This window comes from Podarcis tiliguerta (genome assembly GCF_965153285.1).
Source record: "Podarcis tiliguerta genome assembly, chromosome: 2".
NCBI lineage: Eukaryota > Metazoa > Chordata > Lepidosauria > Squamata > Lacertidae > Podarcis > Podarcis tiliguerta.
In genome coordinates, this window is record NC_139535.1 from 43,344,014 (window position 1) to 43,358,600 (window position 14,587).

Here is a 14,587-nt window from a genome sequence, read left to right on the forward strand (position 1 = left end):
TTTTTTAAAGCAACAGCTAGGAGAAGATGCATTTACACAGGAAATGACCCATGAAAAGAAAATAAGGCTGTCCATTCTAAGTTTGGTTGGGTTTTTAAAATGCAACAAACACACATATAATAAGATAAGAAGAGCCCTGCTAGATCAAGCCAAAGGCCCATATAATCCAGCATTCTGTTCCCACAATGGCCAACCAAATGCTCTTGAGAAACCTGCAAGCACAAGACCATACTCCTGGTCATTTTTAATCCAGATAGAAGCTTACCTGATATTGTTTGCTCTGCTTTTCAGTTGACAAATATCTGCCTTAGAGCACAACTCTGTTGGTCAAGGTCCCACTAGTAGAGAATATTTGTATTTGAGAGCTTGTCATCATCAGATATATTGTTTCACAGATACAACATATAATGGACTTACCTTCCTATCTGGCCAATTATACTTTTCAAAAATGGCATCATAAGTGTCCACAGCACCATCCGTAATCAGCATTATGGCTTGACTGCAAATACTCCCTTGTCCTGTATGATTGAACTGGGAAACAAGCAAACAAATATTCATTGAGTTCTGGCATACTTAGCTAGGCAAATGAGTATTTGCTGTAAGAAAACCATGCTCATAATTCCAGTGTGCATATGCTTTACTGAAAAGCATCCAGTGCTATAGCCATCACTTTCCTGCTTGTTCCCTCAAAAATAAGAAAGCTGCCGATGAAACCCCTATGGAATTTAGTACTACATCAGGGTTATAAATGTACACATTCCTAAATCAAATATATTTGCAGGAAATATGCCACAATTTTGGCCTTTTTTTTTTTTTTTTTTTTTTTTGATGTTAAGGTGAATGGGACTGACAATCACAATGGCAATTTTACTCATGACTCTTTTTTCAATTTTGGGTATTTATCCTCTTGGACTCCTACCCGCTACTGCCCCTGGACTCACACCTACACCTACACCCAATCCCAAACACAAACTAAATCTATAGATTTTTCAAAGCAGATAAGACTCCCTCATCTTCTCAGGCACCCTCTAACTTTTCTGTCCCTTCCTGATCCCACCAATTGTTAGCCACCAATGAAGTACAGAAACCAAGGTTCTACCATAATGTTTCCCAGTGAGAGCTAGTGTGGTGTAGTGGTTAAGAGCGGTAGTCTCGTAATCTGGGGAACCGGGTTCGAGTCTCCACTCCTCCACATGCAGCTGCTGGGTGACCTTGGGCTAGTCACACTTCTTTGAAGTCTCCCAGCCCCACTCACCTCACAGAGTGTTTCTTGTGGGGGAGGAAGGGAAAGGAGAATGTTAGCCGCTTTGAGACTCCTTAAAGGGAGTGAAAGGCGGGATATCAAATCCAAACTCTTCTTCTTCTTCCCTTGCACAAAGTAATTATGTTATCTGTAATTCTGCATGCTCATATTAGAAACTGGGGCATGAATTAATCTAGCAGTCAAATCTTTTTCCAGTTAAACCAACCTCCCTTCATAAGGAAGGCAGTTTTAATAGGAGTTCTTGTAGTGCCCAGATCACCCCATCTAGAAAGAGATTATATCAATGACTGTGCAGCAAATGTAGCAACACAGCAATTGGGTAATGGCATAGATGCCAGTAAGTAACAGGAGGCTGTGTTTGTTTCTTTAACAACCAAGCAGAAGACTCCTCCCTCAGCGCTGTTACTGAGCCTTGGATTCCACCAACTTGGATTCCCTACTATGATGGGAAACAAGTCTGCCTTGCTGAAAATGGGGTGATTGGAGGAGAGGGTGGGGAAAATCGCACCTGCATTCTCTTTCACTTCTGGGATTACCTCTGGGGTTATAACTTGGCAACCACTAAGTGATTGTCAAATGTGACGTTCAATGGCAACTTGCCAAGATAAAACCAGCCAAATCAGGGCCCATGACTTCTAAAAGTAGAAAACCCTTTTCGAAAAGGGACATATCCCGTGTCTAACGGCACCTGCTGTTTTTCCTGAACTAAATCAAGGACAGTATGTAAAAAAAGAAATGGTGTATTAAAATACCTTGGAGGTGGGCTGTCTTCATCTCTTTATTTTAAAACATTGCTTTATTCCGTCTGAATCTATCATATTCCGCAGAATAAGCTACCGTATTCTCTTTTTAAAGCAGGTGATTAAATGTAAATGCTTTGATGAGTAATATCTCCTCATATGTGTCTAGAATTTTTTTTTATTGAATAGAAGGAGTGATGAAAGTCTTTTCCATAATAATAACAATGACAAGAGCCTTATAATGAACTACAATTAACTCAGTGATTCATCAGTTACCAGTGAAAATTTCGATGCATCCTGACATTTGTAGCTCTTGGTTGTGATTAACAGTCTTTGAAATGTCACAGAATTTTATTTAATTGGTTAAGACTTTTTTTTAAAAAAAAGATAATCACGGCAAAGATCACATTTATCCCCAAAAGAGATAATTGCAGTTGTCACATGATATAGCAGACATTGACTGCTGAAACAAGCATTTCTGTAGTCCTGCAGAAACCTATGGGAGTTGAATTTATCAAATGTTGGGGAGAGTTTGGACATAGTTACGATCACAACTTTCAAAATCATTTGTACCAACAACTATTAGCTCTTTAGCAAGCTAAGTTATACTAAAATACAAGAAATTATAAGTGGAAATTAGTCAAGCTTAAATGCTATAGCCTATGAACCAGTCTGAAAAGCAAGACTCAGTAGACTAACACAAGAATAACACATTTAAGCATGAGAATGTGCCAACCTGTAATTCTGAAGAATAGATTTACATACCACATACTGCTAGATAAAAAGAAAATTACCTAAATTATCACTGTAAAAATATAGCACAGTGTCTTTTGATACTAATCTGTATCTGTAAGGAGGAAACCATTATTTAATTTTTTTCATAGAAAGATACATACATACATACATGTATGTGTGTTTCCACAGTTTAAACCATGCTCAAGGTAGCTTACAACATGAAAAAATACAAAACTACAATATAACAAAAGTAGTTGTAAAGAATAAGTAAAACATAAAAAATGTACAAAACTTAACAGCTCCCACATAAATCACAAGATCTGTAATAAAGATACAAATAACTCAACAGCCACAACTTCTCACAACAACAAAAAACCCCAAACAATACCCCAGCCTAAGCAGGCGACAACTGAAACAAAATACGAAACTTATAAAGGCCAATAACAACAAAACTTAGCAAAAAGCAGTAACTTACATCACTGAGCATGTTGAAAGCTTCAATTAAAGCTATATCCAACATTCCGATTCCTTTTGCAAAAAGTTTGTCAAGGTGCTCCCTGAAGTGCTGGGGAGGTGAGAAGAAAATAAATGGTGTTTCAATCAACATATTTGTGAAGATTTTTGCATTATACCTACCCTTGAAATCTTAAAGGCAAAATCAAGGAATGTGGCTTCTGGGACAGAATTAGGTGCTTTTTACGAATTCTGGGGGGGGGGGGGGAGCTCAAATAAAGCAGGTCTTTGCCCCTCTGGTTTCAAGAAGAACGCTTTAAACTTTTAAAGAAAAGTGTGCCTGTCAGATATATTTATTGTGACCATTTATAAAGAAAAAGTACCGAAGAATATGCAACAACAATAAAAACCAAGTGAACAAGTTCACAAAAATCATAAGATATATGATTCAAAGTTAAGTCCAAAGTGTACGATATAGGTTATCTGGGGACAGAACAATGGCTTCTTAACCAGGTCATATGATTCAATGATATTTACATTAACTGTTAATCAATAAGTATTTAAAATTGTCTAAAGAATGCACAGTGTTGTCTCCACAGAGAATGGAATTCAGTGGACTCATGTACAGGAAGACATGGGGGCTGTCTGGTCACAATATCAAACTTCTATTGTCAACCGTGGAAAGGGGAGAACTAGGAGGAAGAGAGGACAAGGAAGGAAGGGAATACTGCTTAAGATGGCTAGTCCAAACAAAGTAGAAAGACAACGCTTCCTCAGAGCTCTGGAAGGCAGGGCCTAGGTGTGGCCTCACAAGAAACTAGCGGCATCTGAAACACAAAATGGAGGTTGCTGCTGCCTGCACTGTCCTAGGCAAACAAGACACAATGCTCTAAGTCAGCAGATTGCATACATACAGCCGTCACCAACAGATGGCATAGACAAGAGGTACTATGAATGCAGCACAGGCTCTGTTTTAACACAATCTGTTTGTTAGTCTTTAAGGTGCCACAATGCTCTGTTGCTTCAGATGCAATAGACAAATACAGCCATGCCTATGAAACTCCAAGATACTTGCAGTAGGATGAATTTTATTTCATATTCGTTTTGCCTGCTGTATCTTTTTATTTTCTTTTAAATGACTGAAAATGCTCAGTATGCAACAGCCCTTTCTAAAAACCAGTAATTTAAAAAAAAAATTACACACACGAAAATATATATGAAAATGTAGCCTTTAGATTTAATAAGGAAAAGAGTGGCACACTGTTAAATAGGGTTCCATAAAAGGAAATTGTATGCACTAATTCCTTGTATGAGTTATTTTTCTAAATTTTCTCTATGAAGCATTTTTTCCTGCTCTTTAGTGAAATAATGCATTCACATGGTTTAGTAGATGAAAAAATATTATGAAACTTTCATAAGTCAAGAAGGAAAAAAATCCCTGCTTAAGGCAATTTTGAAGCATATGTTACTGCTGCAAAACTAGGCAGGTTTTCCAATGCAATTAGTGTAGCTTAATGTTCATGGTGACCCAGTAAATATGGTTCACACAGCTCAATATTTCAAAACACCTAACGGCAAAATCTTGTTGATCTAAATAAGCAGTTAAGGCATAATGAATCTTGTAGCCAAGATTGTGGAATGTGTTTCACAGCATTTTGCTATTAAATTTTAAGCAAACGTTGAGAAATATGTCTATTCCAACATGTTTCATTTTAAATGCTGGTGACATTTTATCTTCTTAACTTAGAAAGCATATCATGAATATAAAATCTAGGGACTAGAACAGGGATGGAGGTGGGGTGGGGGAGAGATCTTCAGATTTATAAAGCTATCTTGAGAGTCGGCTTCTGGTGGTTATGTTACATTGCAAACCTCTAAACTATGTTATAAAGCTGAGAAAAGGCCAAGAGAGTCCATGTTCCATTAATGCATCTTGTCCCTTCTGAAGGCAAATTTCACTATCCTATTGCAACTACACACATCATTATGGGCACCATTAACTGTAAAGCTAAATCAAGGCCACCCAATGTGATGCACTCTAGGTGATGCTGGACTCCCATCAACCCATAGGTAATGGTCAGGAATGGTGGGAGTTGTAGTTCAGTACCATTTGGAGGGCAGTTATCCCTGGGATTAAAAATAAAATCTGCATTAGCAAGGTTTGGACAGATTAACCTTCTAGCTCTTTGTTGGTTGGCATCTGTCTGTCATGAGACAAGGGAGGAGTACACCACTGCAGTCAAACTGTTGGAAGGTTGCAGCTCCTGCTGTAGCTGTAGAGACTGGTGAGGAAGAGACATGTTTTGTTGTAGGTGGGGAAGAAGATGTCCACTTGTGTTGCTGCAGATGCACCATGGTGTTTCTTCTCTCTGCACTCCTCTCAGCAGTCATTCCTCCTCTGGTCACTGCTATGGATACACTACCTGAGTAGCTTTTCAAACTGTTTCTCAAAATTCACAAAGCAGTGTCCAAACTCTAGAAACTGTCCATGAAAACTCAAGGGAATAGCAAAGGCATCTCAGCATGGACTCTTTGACTACACCAAAGTCCTGTGCACCATGGCATCTTCCTTGGCATTACCACACCATTCAATCTCCAGCAGCGTTACAATTCTGGAAAGGCGGCAGGAACACTGGTGGCTTGGTGCATGAGATATAACACCATTTGTAGCTACAAGTAGTCCCTGTGCCTTGTATGAGCGGAGGGAAGGAATGTGATGCAACATTTCAGAACTGAAAACATAAGCAGACTTAAACTTTTGAATATTTCCAATGGGGAACAATAAACTTCCCTAATTAAAAATGGGAACAGTCTAACTCTCACCCACCTTAAACTTCTGAAACTGAAACCATGAATTAGACTGTACCGAAACGCACCTATGGGACAAATTAAAAAAGTGTTCCTTTAACATTAATAGGATACGAGATGGGAAAACTTTTTAGCCTCTTCAGCATGAACATTTCCCCAGTAGTACTTTTTTGGATTTTAAATTTTTAAGCTTGCAATAAGCCTTTCCCCATTATATTTATACGCTAAGATGATGTTAATTAGACAGTGGCATGCATTAGAATAATCAACCAATTAATTTTAGAAAAAAACATTGTGGGGAAACTTTGATTACAATCTGAAACAAACAGTGTACGATCAAAGAAAAACCACTACAAAAGTTGGCAAATAAATATTCACCAATGTAAACAGAATTTCACTGTGTGTACTCAGGAAATAAGCAAATTTATTTATTTATCTATTCCCCATTTACTATCCAAAGATCTTGGGACGGCTGACAGGATATCTTAAACACAACAAAATGGACAAGAGTTCTTCTTCTTCTTTGGCAATCACTCATAGCCGAGTAAGATTGTCTTCCATAAACACAGTTTTAACAATGAGTCCGTAAGTGACTGTGGAGGCCAATTCTAGACCCACACATCCTTCAACAGTGGGGACATTGCTTCCCGAGCAGGAGTTGATCATGGTGTGGATTTGCCAAGCGTGCCTTCCTCTTAGCACATTTCTCCCTTGCGTTCTGAGTTCGAGTGCCTTAAAAGTCCATGACACCTTTGGTAAAGGCTGTTCTCCAACTGGAGTGCTCACAGGCCAGTGTTTCCCAGTTGTTGGTGTTTATACTACATTTTTCAAAATTTGCCTTGAGACAGTCTTTAAACCTCTTTTGTTGACCACCAGCATTACGCATTTTGCTGCTGAGATTGCTCAGGGAAATGAACACCAGGATTTCTGGGGCTATATCCAAAGTTGCAGCTCTGAAGGCACAACAGACTTCTATGTTTGCCATAGAACTTCCTTTCTCCCCCTGTACCCTCCACCTCACTCCATCCCTGCCCCTCAAAATCAGCATCAGATTGGGGAACCCTCGGGGCAGATTTTGGCAACCTGCGTGGGAGGAGAGGAAAACAGAAGTTCTACAGCATGAGTGGAACTCTGTTCGCACAGCACTGGATACAACACCTGTACTTTGATGCAACTTTGTAGTTTTCCAGGGTTTCTGGATCCCAAATCACAATTCTCAAGAACCTGGCACACATGTTTCTGATGCTGCCTGCTAAAGGCCCCAGTAGCAGTCCCTATCATTGCCACAGAAAGCTAATTTTCAACAGAAAGGGAACATATTTTATTAAGTAGGAGCAGGGAGAGTTGGTGTTGAGTCGTTTCAATATGAGGCTCAAATTTTGAGTAATTTGGGTTTGGCCTATAATTAACTCTTGACTTCCAAACTGGGGAAATTCTTTTTCAAAATTCTCCAATTCTACATGTCAATTGTATTGCTAGCAGATACCTATTCATAACTGGGTTCCTGTTCTCAACTTGGATCCAATAATTTGGAAGCCTGAAAACCCCGCCATATATATGTTTACTCAAAAGTAAGAGTATAAATCTCTTCTTTAGTTAGGTTGATGCAATAAGATTCCAATTTGCTCCAGTCAGTTAAAGGAAAGTCTGGTAGGCGGCTGCAGGAAAAACTGGAGAAATTACCTCCGCTCCCCATTCATGGAAGCCTTCTGTGAGTAAAGAGACACAACTGGATATGACCCTGTGCTGGTGAAATAAAATTCAACAGAAGGTTCACATTGCTGCAGAGAGAGGAAGGAACAACTTTTGTTATACTCTGAAATTTGATTGTATATTGCTATCTACCTTGGACGCTACCAAAAGATGGGATACATTCTTTTTAATAAAAAAATAAGGTAAAACAAAGATATGAAGGCTGGGCACAACAAATGAGGAAAATGCTTTTATCGTGCCATAAATTTCCTGGGCAATAGGAACACAAATGAGATAGCTGGACATTCTGTGTCATTATACCAGTTCAGCCAACCAGCATAATAGATCTCACTGCCACAGCTATAGTTGCAATATATATAGGGGTTGATTCCTAATTTCATTTATTATGTATCTATCACTGAGATGCTCTGTCAACTTAATTTCATCTGGAAGTATTTAGAATAATGTGTGTGAGAGAGAGCTTAATGTATAAAGCAAGAATGCAAATTGCGATACTGTTGCTGTAAATGTGGAGTTGCATTAAATCAGATAGTCATATAATTCCTAAGAGGTAGGAAATTGTAATATGGAGTTTCTCAGACATGAAAACCTCTTGGCCCAACTAAACACGTATTAAACCAGGCAATTGCACATGTTTGTAATTTTGCAGGAAAAGTACAGACAATGATAAAATACTGTCTGCACTATTTCCCACTTTGAAAAGAAAAAAAAGGAATGTTTTACAAATTGATACACTGAAAGGCAAGACCAGCTTAATAACAAAACTATAATATAAACCAGACTGGTACTATGTAAGAGAAGAAATGTATGTTTTTACTGTTTAGCTCAAGGAGATGCAAATCCAGATTCCCACATTATACTTAAGATGATTGCAAATTTCACCATACACTGAACTTTAGTTTTGAGTGACTATGGCAAGGTCGACCCACACGACCACTTTAGAGGTAGATGATTAACCACAGAATTGCTTTTCCCATAAATGTTTACATATCAAGGTAAGAGTTCTTATGGATATGCCCCCACAATGCAAGACCACAAGCTACTAGATCCTAAGATCATGTCAGCTGGGATCCAAGGGGTGGTTGCGTACAGCTGCACTGCAGTGCTTCTGAGCCCCAGCTCTTCTTCTGTCAAAGTTATTCCTGAAACTTGGAGGAGCTGGGGGATGAAGGGGGCAGAGATAAAACTCTCTCACACACATACACATTTGAATCCCGTGTTTGTTAAGTTTTACAGCCATGGCAATTTGCCATATCACCAAAGAGGGGCACTTTGACATGGCCACATGGAAATTGATAGGAATATCCACTTGTGGGCAACTGTTCTACATTAAAATGGAAATTTGAATCTGCCATCCGTCTAGAGGGTAGTTCACATGGTTCCACAGTGTGTAGTTTCAGGCTTGTGTGAGCCCCAACCTCACACTGCACATGGAGTATCACTAGGTGGCCTATCCCCATAGAAAGGCATAATCCATTGTGTGCCCCCCCACACACTGTGTGTTTCTTGGTTTGCAGTGGTTTGCACATATGGGACACAGAAGTATATGTGTACATCCAGTGCTTTTTTTCCTAGAAAAAGAGGTTCTGGTACTCACAATGAAGTTGTTACACTAAGTGTCACACTTTTTAACAAAACAAAAAAGGTGCGTACCCTTTGGTCCCCCCCCCCCCCAAAGCACTGTGTGCACCCCACTTTGCAAAGAATGTTCTATAAACAATAAAAAGTCATCACAAGCCTCCTCCAGCAACATATTGGGAAATTCAATGAACCAGCCCAAGCACATTTATGGGAACCCTTTCAAATGGGACTGAGAAGCCAGCATAATAGAAATGCAAAACAAATTGACTGCATCAAATTATGGTACCTAATTTCAACTGGAAACTCAGTTGGTACCACATAGTTGCATATATTGCACACACAAGAAAGCATACACTATTCAAAACCAGTGTTTTATAATTATAACAGAAACAGAACATCTTAATAAAACATTTTGGAACTAGGTGGCCTGCTTCCTCCCCATAAATTTATTCTAGCGCATGCTGTTCATGTAAACATATCAAATACTTTAACATCACCCTGTCATATCTGACACTAACCTTGCCACTTAACTCAATTCATTAAAACACTTCATTTGATTCAGATGTTTCTGAAAACTCTCTTTGTCTATAAACTGACAAATGAACAGTCTCAACTAAAGTAGATACAATTTAAACTTTTTGTAAAAAAAAAAAAAGCAACAACATGAATACTTACTGGAACAACTTTTTATTACAAAATGCCTGTAATTAAGATGGGTGGGATGTATACAGAGTAGGAACTTATTTGTTGCATTGATCTGTGCAAGGAGCATAGAGAGAAATGTTGCATTGCAGGGCCAAATGAGATGTGATGTGGGAGACCCTAGACTGGATATCCTAACATTCCCCCTCCCCCGCCCCCGCCTTTGGTTAAATACAGCTGTTGGCAGGCTATGGGTGGAAAACACTATTGAACCAGAACTATTATGCTGGAATTAATAAGGTGTGTGGGTGTATCTAAGCTTTTCCCAATTCTCTCAGAAGGTACTTTTAATTATGGGTGAGAAAAGCTGCCAGTCCTGTACATGTCTATTCTTCATGTGTGGTTAATACGAGCAGAGGAAGGGGAAAGTTTAAGTCAGAATAACTGTGCAAGAGCCAGAGTTAATCCCTCCTCTTTCAGTGCAATGGTCCCAAGGTAAATCTTCCCTCCACTCATGATTGCTAATCCCCCACCCACCCATTATCCAGAGAGTTTGCTCTCTTGAGGTTTGGCAATCCACTCTCAGCAGTAGGTAATTTTTCCCCAAGCAGCATGTTGATGCAGAATTTTACCTTCACCCTTATGAGTGGGCAGTAAAATGAAGAGGATACCAATTAGATGCTACAACATACGGTAAATAGAATAACAACTTTCATCTGGCCACTGAAAAATAGCTCAGATAAAAATGTATTGGAGTCTTGAAAATAGGACTAGCACCCCTTTCTCATGGATGATAATGAGAAGCCAGGCATAGGAGTTTTTGCTTATGCTCATTGGGCGGCATCCAGTGCTCCTGTGGACTGTCTGCAGCCCCACAGTTGGGACTCCCTCTGGAGCAGAGTTAAGGGAGCTGCAGCGGAGAGGAGAAGGGGAGGGCCTACTGCATAACTGGAAGCCCACTGGTACAACACAGAATGTTCTAGATTGATGAACTAATAACATACAATTAAAGACTACCTCTTGGTTGAGCTCTCCTTTAACTCAAACCCAGATAACAGGCTTTCTAGAACCTTTAAAAAATGACATAAACATGTTCAAGGAGCAACACAGTCAGATGGGTGGGATACAAGCAATTATTATTATTATTATTATTAATAATAATAGTAATTGACAGTCTAACTTTCAAGAGGCGAATTCTAATCTGGTTATAGCCAATATATTTCATTGGGACATTAAGGTGAAGGATGTGTAAATTATATTATTATAATATAATAATTAAATAATAATAATAATAATAATAATACAGAGATATGTTGCACTATATTTTAATAAACTTGGATTATGAATTGCTAAAGACGTTTTGGAACTTCTGCTTTGTAGGTGTTATACCACCCTAAAATTTAACAGTCATCACCACAGCTCCTTTAGTCTTTCAAAACTATGTTAGGGCCCTGTTTGTAGTATAGTATTATATGGTGTGGTATAGTATATTATTGTACAGTATAGTATAGCATAGTATCTTTACCCTTTGGCAAACGTCTTTGTATGGTTTCAGAACACAATATATTTCACCCCTCTTTTCATCCCAAAGAAGGCGGTAAAACCAGAAGATATTTTCCATCACAGGACACATGTTTTTACAAGAGGATGCTTCTGCAATTAATCTTCAGACTATTCAATAGTATAATTACTGTGGCACCAAGTACTAATTAACAAGTACATAATGGAATAAAATGGCATTAAGCAAGCTGTCAGTTTACCATTGCTTAACACCAGTTGGCAAAAGCAGCATATTCAATCTGTCAAAAATAATTCAGATCAACATGCAAACTGTAAAGCTAAGAATATGGTCTACATTTTTTCCTGTGGTATCTAAAAGAATGATTTTTTTTAAAAAAAAAATCAGCCAAATCTTAAACATGTATATATATATATATATCTCTGTAACATCCGTAAAAGCAAAAAGAAGGCGACTGTCACATACAGTAAAACAACAACACCAGAAACAATACAGAATGAAGCATTAAGAAAGATCCAAAATCATAGCATTCTTAAAACTATACATGGACCTAAAGCACAGGGTTGTTTAAGAACAATTGTAAAATAAAGCCACAATATATCTAGATACATTTGTCACTACTACCCCCCTTACTCATATTAATGGCATAAATTACAGCACATTGCTTTCCATGGAAATTTGCCTAACTCTATACAGTTTGGGTAATGTGAGAGACCTCTGCCAGTCAGAGCAGGCAATACTGGACTACATGGACAAACGTTCTGAGAAGGCAGCTCCCTGAGTTTCTTAGAGTATCAGCAGAGCCTTCCCAGGCAGTTCAGCTGAGGTAGCTATTTGACACTACCAGCCCATACTGGAACCAACAGAGACCAACAACACCTTGCAAGATCAAACTTGTTGTTGAAGGAGTAACAACTTCACCTTGGGTTCGGTTCATACTGTAACCTTGCCACATGGGTGGCCATTTCAAACAGAAATGTGTGGCGGGGGGCCATTTGTGTGAAGCGGCTTGGCTCCCCACATGCTTTGGGAGATTTCAACCACTTCACCACAAATCTCCACAATGCTTTTTCCAAAGACCATCTAGGGAAATGAAGCTAATGGCTCTTCTAGGCTGCAGGAAAAAAGAATGAATTAATCAGGGATCTTTGTTTTGAGAGCCAAGAGTAGAGTCTGCAGCCCACTCTTGTTTAACCCTTTATTGGTCACATCTATTTGAGGTTCTTGTTGTCAACAGCCCTTTCTGCTCGGAGTGCCTACTTACTTTTATGTAAGCTCAAGTTTAGCTTCTCTCTTTTTCCCTTTGTGCCCAAAGAAAGGAATCCGTGAGCTTGAACATTTGTATCAGATTCCAACAACAGATGTCAGTTCCACCCAACTTTAATGCACCACACAGTCACCTAGTTTGCTGAAAGCCTCAAAACCATTCCTAGTCTCATTAGCTGCAGTTACGAAGACATCGGCTAAAATGTTCCACGGCTGCCAAGTATTCCAGACCACTTCATGTGTATCTGATTGCCTGCACCACCCTTTACTTTGCTTACATTCTGATACTGAAAGCAATTATCTTCTGGCAGACTGGGTAAGTTCCTGGTAATATTGTTACAGCAATGAGCACAGTGAGGAGCTGTTTCTGGAAACACACAGTGAACAGATTAAGAAGAAAGCCTAAAAATTGGTGGATTTTATACCAAGTACGTAGACTAAAACTGGTCCAATAATAGACGGGAATTTTATGAAAGAACCAACAATACTTATTATATTGCTATGGTTGTCTGATACAGATTCTATTTTAAGCAAGAAGTACACCCTGTATCATGGGACTTTTTTGTGTGGTCCTTGTATGGCACTAACAGAGCAACATTTCCAGCCACTTTATAAAATGTTGTATTTCCCCACATAAAAAGCCAGGAACCCATTGGCATTGGGTTGCCTAACTTCATCTGGAGAGATGAGCCAGCTTCTTTTGGCTTCTATCAGATTGGCTCCATGGGAGGAGGAGGAGGCGCCGGCTACTGAAGCCATGCTCGACTCTGCACTCAGCCCCCTCAACACTGAAGAATTCCAGGGTTTCAGATGCTCCCCTGCCTTTGAAAGGAGAAATACGGAGCCCCTGAGGTTCGTTCCTTGACCTGAAAGAGGCACACTTCAGTGATATCTCCACTGATCATATGCAGCCTCATCATACACCTGCCTGTTGTTTAAATGAGCAAAGGAACCATACATTGCATCCAATCAAACAATGGGATTTCATCAATTAGGAAATCATGGTAGTCATCTCATGCATGGCCTTTGCTGTTTCATACAATTTCCATTATTTCTTACCTCTTTGTTGGCTCTGTCTGCTTGAACTAATGTTCCATTCAAGCAAGGTTCTACGTAGTGCAGTTCTTCATTGTACTACAGACAGCGGGTGGGAGGAAAAGGTTGGACATTTAATACAAGCCTTTGAAAGAGCTAAGTTAATGAAAGCAAACAATGGAGATTTATCTGGACACAAAACCAACATAAAATGCAATGGTTTCCTTTCAAACATGTAAGCTTTGTCTTTGCCTTATAGACTTTGTTTTCAAAAAGGATGGATCAGAAACTACCCCATCATGTATATTTGAATGTGCAATTCATGTTAGGCCCTGGCTGAAATGTGGATGATACTAGTTCTCTGCATCATGTGAGCAAACTCTTAACAAATATTTAAATCAGGGCACTGCCCATTGGTTTCTATTGTTGCTTTGCTTTTGTGAGTAGAGTTTATATTCACAGAAAAGGGTGGTCCTGCCTCCCCCTTTGCTCTACAGCCTGCTGTCCCCTCTTGAAAATCTGCACCTGTGAGCTGGTTAACCCTTAGGAGTGGTGTGGGATGCAGTGCAGGGAATATCAGGTGGAGAAGTTGGCAGAGTAGTTTAGTGGTATTTCATGCATTGTGACTTGCTGTTATTTTTATTGATTAGAGTTTAGTAATGCTTCATTGTAAATGATAAGCGTAAACTGTTTAATTATTATCTGCTGATATTTAATTTTACTGTTTACTGTTAGATTCCAATGGATTCTTGAATATTGCTTTATTTGATATAAGTTGTTTGTTTCAATGTTATTGTGACCTGTTGTATTGGATCAGATTGTTATTACTAA

At 39.0% G+C, this 14,587-nt stretch overlaps 1 protein-coding gene across 3 annotated transcripts in view; it reads right to left on the reverse strand.

The window, feature by feature from the left end:
• The window catches only part of CACNA2D3 (calcium voltage-gated channel auxiliary subunit alpha2delta 3), a 480,742-nt gene that overhangs the window by 239,966 nt on the left and 226,189 nt on the right, over positions 1-14,587 (reverse strand). For all 3 annotated transcript variants that reach the window (XR_014506519.1, XM_083420935.1, XM_083420934.1), the window contains exons 9-11: positions 13,781-13,855; positions 3,215-3,304; positions 418-531 (exon numbers count right to left, since the gene is read on the reverse strand). Coding sequence is in view for 2 of the 3 variants with exons in the window: in XM_083420935.1 (XP_083277061.1) it covers positions 418-531; positions 3,215-3,304; positions 13,781-13,855 (279 nt within the window). In the remaining variant the exon portion in view is untranslated. The remainder of the gene's footprint in view (positions 1-417; positions 532-3,214; positions 3,305-13,780; positions 13,856-14,587) is intronic.